At 39.1% G+C, this 6,930-nt stretch overlaps 1 protein-coding gene across 1 annotated transcript; it reads right to left on the bottom strand.

Moving 5' to 3' along the window:
- Window positions 1-5,926: 5,926 nt before the first annotated feature.
- Window positions 5,927-6,568, bottom strand: LOC144798033 (endogenous retrovirus group 3 member 1 Env polyprotein-like). Its single transcript, XM_078668817.1, has one exon. It carries the CDS (start codon window positions 6,566-6,568, stop codon window positions 5,927-5,929), a length of 642 nt encoding a protein of 213 aa, XP_078524943.1.
- Between the last annotated feature and the right edge of the window lie 362 nt (window positions 6,569-6,930).

The raw sequence follows: 6,930 nt of genomic DNA, 5'->3' as shown, positions 1-6,930 counted from the left end.
GAATGTAGTATTGAATTCCCGGCTGTAGGTTTATGGTACAACCTGGTATTCAATTTCCCATCCCTTATTACAACCTCCAAATCCAGAAAATTCACATTAGTACAGCTAACCTCCGCTGTAAATTTCAAATTGTACTCGTTTTCATTTAATTTGTTCACATATTGGGTTGCTGACTCTATCGATCCCATCCAAACCAGGAAGAGATCATCAATGTACCTATACCAGGCTACGATGTTTTGTGTCCATTCTCCATTGGTATCGGTCTGGCCTCCAAAACCGGACACAACAATTCAAAGTCAACAACTCCATGTCCAAGCCCGTCCCAGTAACTTTGAGAGTCCTGCAAGGGTCCTCACTATCCCCAACATTGTTTAATCTTTTCATGGAACCACTCACCAAAATTCTACCCGCTTCTAATGTTCAATATCACATGTACGCCGACGACACACAACTATACCTTAAGATCCACACCTTAGACAACATTACATTGCTTTATACAACACTTAGGAACACCCAAACCTGGCTGGAAGAAAATCATCTCAAACTGAATGCCCTAAAAACCAAATTCCTTCTAATAGCTCCACCCACCCAAAATGCAAGAACGGATCAAACATATTACGGCCTTCAACGTACTATCGTGGACTCAGCGAAGTCACTAGGAATAACTCTTGACAGTAACCTCAATATGCAAAAACACATCAGCAATGCTACAAAGGGAGCAAACTTCCAGATAAACACACTGCGGAAACTGAAAAAAAAACTGAAACCCTTCCCACCAATCAATGACTTCAAGCAGGCAGTACAAGCTCAAGTTATACCTATGGTGGAATACTGATGTACCTCTCTTTGTGGTCTACCTAAAGCATCAACGGCACCGTTAAGAGCCTCAATCAATGCAGCAGCAAGACTCATCACTGGTTCTAAAAGAAGTTCCCAAATCTCCCCGGACCTACAATACTTGGACTGGCTACCTCTGGAAGCCAGAATTCATCTGAAAATAGCATGTATGCCGCACCAAGCCATGCATCACAATGCACCTAGCTACCTGGCACAGAAATTGACGATCTCTGGTGGGATCACATCCTCAAGAAGTGCAGAAAACCTACTATTGAAACCACAAAAATTCAATAAGAAAAAAACGTATAACCGAACCTTCTCTGGAATGGTGCCTAGAATATGGAATGCCTTACCCCCAGAAACCAGACCTAACCCCTCCACTGCTTCTTGTAAAAAGGAAGTAAAATCGATTCTCATGGCCAAATTCAATTAAGTATGGTCTATACAAATCTCGAGACGAACCGCACACGCGCTCCCAACTTGAATTTGATAAAGGACCATCTAAGCAACCTAGACATTATTTAGTCCTTCTGTCTCACTCTACAAGATAGATTTCACGTGGCATCTTACTATGTTGCTGTTTGCAATAAGTTTTGTATATGTGCTTTGATACGCTTTTATTTGTTGTATAAGTAACTTTGCTGACTGTATATCGCTTTGATATCTTCCAGGATCTTGTTCACGCTCTATCAAACTTTCAAAATAAAATTAATGAATAAACTACAAATATTACTTGGGAAAATGGATTGATGTGATACAATACACTTGAAATGGAAATCTTGCCTGTCAGTACAGTATAGTAAAGAATCTGAAATCCCCAAACTTGGGACATCTTTACTTAAATATTTGATGCACTGCACTACGTATTAGTTGGTAGCATTTAAGGACCACATGCTAACAATCCAGCTGTACTGTGAGTACACCAATATTTGCCATTATAGGAAAAGAGGGTTGAACTAAAAAAAAACAGCAATCACAAATGCCTTTTATGTGTAAAGCTCCAGTGAGGCAATGTTTCAGTAGCTTTCTTTTGATATATTTTTCTGTTTTATTGTGGCCGTTGCTGTCATTAGAAATTTAATTATTGTACCCTCACTGTTTACATATATTCCCTGGTGATTGATGGTAACAAACTGAGGGAGACATTCCTTTGCAAAATTGCCTTTTAGAGAAACAGGTGCTGGGGGGTTAAACCAGTTTCACTGAGTAACTGAATGAAAAATCAGCACTCGGTACTTACTAGAGTATCCAGAAGAGATTAAACGAAGGTGATATATGAGAAATCACATTTATAACATTATAAATACAGAATTTTAGGAAAAATAATGTTAAAATGCAATCATTCACAAATTCATATTTATGACAATAATCATAATGCTATTGGAATTAAATAGAAAAAATGCTAGAGGAGCATCATCTCACTAGAGATTCCTGCCTGAAACACATTTGGCATTGCTTCTTTGTTTCAGTGAAGCTGTAGGGGGCTGAAAAATGTCCTAACATTTAAACAAGCAATAAATTAGATGCAAGCTTTATGGATTGGTTGAGATCTGCATAGAGAATGTGCAAATTGTTGGACTCTCACTTGTAAATGGAGGAGGTTTATGAAAGCTACAGACTGCAAAAGTGCTTTTAAAGATCTGCGGACCAAAGTTTGAGACCTGTAAGGCATAGAATAAAAAAATTAAAATACAACAAACTCCACACTGTCACTCATTAAGGGCATCCTACAAGTCACAGCAAGTCTCCTTGAGGGCGTGAGGAAATATGATCATACCACCCCCATCCTGATGGAACTCCTTTGGCTCCCGTTGCTGTTGTGTACCATTTTCAAAATGAGCTGCTTCATTTTCAAACCCATCACAAACAGCGTTTCAGGAACTAACACATTTTATCATCTGGACCCAAATTCAATACCCTTCAGTCTCTTTCACACTGGGTGAGTTTAAACCAAACTTACCAATTGGTTCATCATTGATTATCCTTTTCAAACGCCTGGTGTGATAATCTCTTCAGTTTTTTTTATGAATAAAATGTGCATGATACAGGCATCATTCAGTTCCTGCAGAGGGGACACCGATGCGCCCTTGACATCGGGGCTCTACCTATTTCTCCCTCTCAATGTTTGTCTGCCTTTGGTTCTATCGACCTGCTTAGCTAGTTACCTGGAAACTGTTTCGGGCTACTTAAAAGTCTTCGGAAATTCCATACACTTCTTCCTAGGGCCGCTAAAGAAAAGGTCACCCTGATTTGATCCTGGTTGGATTATGCCTGTGCCCTGTATGTTGGCATCACAGGATATCTGCTTAACCACCTGCAGGTTGTTCAAAATGCGGCAGCCAGGCTTCTTCTCAACATCCCCGTCAGAAGCAGCATGAGACAACATCTGTGCGCCCTTCACTGGCTGCCCGTAGCTGAATTGGTTAAAATCAAGTCTTTAGTTTTAGCTCACCGTGCTCTTCATGCGTCAGGCCCTATCTACCTATGAAAGCGATGCTCTTTTTATACGCCTGCGAGACTTCTGTGCTCCACCACACAACTCCTGGCTCATGTTCCTCGTTTCCGGCTGCAAAGGATGGATAGCAGTTCCCTTGCCCTGAAAGCTGCTTTAGCCTGGAACTCGTTGCCGTTTGCTCTCCGGAGCATTCAGGCCCCATTCTGTTTTTAAAAAAAAGATAACATTTCTCTTTGTTTCATTTGATCTCCGCATTCCTCAAGGTTCACACCGGGAGACTCCTCGGAGTATCGGCGCATGCTACAAATATAAATAACATAACATAACATTTGGCAATGAGATGTTTATAAGTTAATCAGGGTTTGGCACAATATTATTAGAATCACTAAATCACTATTGAATATACTTTTTGCATCATTGAATCAATATCACTAATAATGACAAACTAATTTGTGAATTAAAATGCTTTATCCAAATAATGTGATTGCTCATCAAGTACAACACAGCTTGAATCATAGATCACCACACAAGAGAAACGTTAGCAAATGAAAAATACATGTACATCTCAAATGTCTGCACAATGAGTGAGTGGATAGGTGTAGAGACAATAGAGTAAAGAATAAGACATTTGCAAATAAGTTATGCAAATTCAGAATATTAAACTAACCGATCTCACATGGTTTACAAAATCTGGAAAGCTACACTCTGGCCATGAGAGGAAGCTATGCTCCTCAAGAAGAGTTAGGGAGCAAAGTCAAAGAGTCAGGATCATCAGAACATCAGCCAGCCCATAGAATTTAGGAGACAGCAAAATAGCTCCCTCCTCTGGCAAAGTATGAAACGCGCCTCCCTAACCCCACCCCTTAGTAGTATTAGTTATACCCCAAATTCACAAAAAGTCCAACCGTCATTGTGTCATCTCACATAAATTCGCACTTTGTGATTGGTCCAAAACAAGGGGTGTTCAATCCCACCACTCTCAGTGTGCCTATCTTTATATTGTCCTATTGTTCCATCTTCACACACTGTAATCATTTCTAGCATAGGAAACTCCTAAATCGGGCTTCCATGTTTGTACGTTTCTCCATCTCACTCATGTAATTTTTTATTATAACAAATGTCCTCATGCTTCTCTTGGCAAAGAAGTTTCACTTTTTTTTTCCAATCGCTTCCTTATCTGCAACGCCTTGGCCATCATTAGGAACTTGCGAAGGACACATCACAGTGTTCACTTTCCCCCCTTCTATATTTCTAATATCCCCTGTTTACTCTAAAATGTCTCTCAAACTTTTTCTGAAGGGCAGCAGACTGCTTCTAGGAAAGACAAATAAATGCATTAATTATCACTTTATAAAACTCTATTCTCAATCGCACTTTGAATGCTTAACGTGCTATATATTTGTTTTCTAACTGTTAGTGAAAATAAACTCTCAACTTTTTACTTATTTTCTACATTAGTCGTGTGTATTTGTGGCCTACTCTAACACTCCCAGCACATGCTTGTGCAGTTTCATCTTTCCCCTTTAGTCTTGTTTTATTAGTTTCACACGTCTTTTGATTAGTATTTAACACATTGATTGGGTTCATTCCGAGCAGGTTTTATTTTCACGAAAACCCTGCTCCATCAATCCCCCTTTTGATGGCGACTTAAGCCATCATTAAAACACAACTGAAAATTCTTATTGACATAATTTATACCACTTAGGAAGCAGTAGTTCTATTTTCTTTCAACATAACCCATCTATATCTTTTACTATTTCATAGTAATTCTATCTCTTCTCTCATTCTCTTCCTTGCTCTCCGTTTAGTGTCCAGTGTTTGTTTCATGCATTTGCAGCACTTATAGATTAACATCAGCATTAGTATCCCTGTAGCTACAGAAATTACAGGTCTTAATAATTTCCCTAGCAAGCTATTACCAAAGGTAGAAAACAATTACCCACTGAGGAACCGTACCGAGGGCCCGATGTAGGTAAATCTTTTTTACCACTTCTTAAATACCGATTCATACCGAATCGGTATTTAAGAAGTGGTAAAAAAGAGCAGGGCAGATGTAGGTAATTGTATTTTTTCAATTACCGAATCGGAAGGATTCGGTATTTACCGATTCGGTAAATACCGAATCGGTAATGCCCATTGATTCCTATGGGCATTGAAGCCCATAGGAATCAATGGGCATTACCGATTCGGTATTTACTGAATCGGTAAATACCGAGTTTTGCAAGGGTTCAGGGGGTGTCACTTTGACACCCTCTAGCACCCCAAAGACGGGCATGTGTGCCATGTGACACACAGACATGCCCTTAGGGCATGTGCATGCACACCTGGATTCTGTATTTCACCACCCAATTGGATTGGGTGGTAAAATACTGAATCTAAAAGGCCTGTAGCACTGGAAACAGTGCTACCTACATAAGGAATTTTCCGATTCGGTAAAATTACCGATTCGGTATTTTACAGAATCGGTAAATGTACCAATTCGGTAAATTTACAGATTCTGTAAAATATAGCCCCCTACATCTCAAGATGCCAAATACCGGTCGGAAACGGCCGAATTCGGCCGTTTCAAACCGGTATTTGCCACCTACATCGGGCCCCAAGTCTCTTCCAGGCACCATCAAACTTCAGTTCAGGTCAATCTTCCCACAAATGTGTAATATTCCTAATATATCCCTCCAGACTCTTACTTTTGTCAGGGATTGAAGTACAGCACTGTTGAATTGTTAACATGCTACAGACTCCACCCTCTTCTGCTAATAATACATCAAGGGCAAGTCTATTCTGTAAAACCATAGATCTTATAGCAACCATTTCAGTATCAATCATCAAAACCCCCCCAGAAGTGTCTGTTGATAAATGATCAACCACGGTGGACAATTTTCTAATTTTATGTGAATTTAGAATTACTCCAACTGAAAGTATCAATACTCCAAATATATCATACACAATATCTGCAGCACTAATTCCTCTTTTATTTTGTGTTAAATCACTCTTCTTTTCATTGATTCTATGATTTTTATCTAAAAGATATATTTTTGGAAAAACTATTCCCATGTAACAACATCCATACAAATGTGCAGGCAACCTATAATAGGCATTTTTACCACACACATAAGATATTCCAGGGAAAACAGGATCCGTACCACCTCTTATTCCCCAACCTCTGGTAATTAGTAAAATATGATCATACTCACTGGAACCAATGAAATAATTGTTAAAATCAGTTTTTAGTCTTAGTAAGCAAAGCTTTCCCCTATGATGCCAATCCAGAGTCATTGCAGCATATGTCTCACCTTTCTTGTAATCACCTTCTCTAGAAGCCCATGAGGTACACAGGACTTTTGCTCAGCAGCTTGTTCCTTAAAACTCTGTTGTCTATCTACTAAATTTATAAACTCAATCTCTTCCTGACGCAAACTACAAGGTAGATTATTATGATCTGCATATACAGTATGTATTGTTTTAGTTGCGTGGAAAAATTCTCCCATATACTCAGCATTTTTCGCACTATTTACTCTATTCATATTTTTTCTAATTGGTACTTCAGAAAATACTAAATCATACTTCGAGTAGAAGTACTGCAGATTTCCCTTCTCATAGATCAAACTTGTGAGTACACTACATGAAACACCATATGA

The sequence above is a fragment of the Lissotriton helveticus genome, chromosome 12 (genome assembly GCF_964261635.1).
Source record: "Lissotriton helveticus chromosome 12, aLisHel1.1, whole genome shotgun sequence".
NCBI lineage: Eukaryota > Metazoa > Chordata > Amphibia > Caudata > Salamandridae > Lissotriton > Lissotriton helveticus.
The sequence above is the reverse complement of the archived record's forward strand: the minus strand, read 5'-3'. Positions and strand labels throughout refer to the sequence as shown.

Excerpts from the sequence above, each read along its gene's own strand:
- LOC144798033 (XM_078668817.1), bottom strand. The coding sequence starts at position 6,568 with ATGACTCTGGATTGGCATCATAGGGGAAAGCTTTGCTTACTAAGACTA.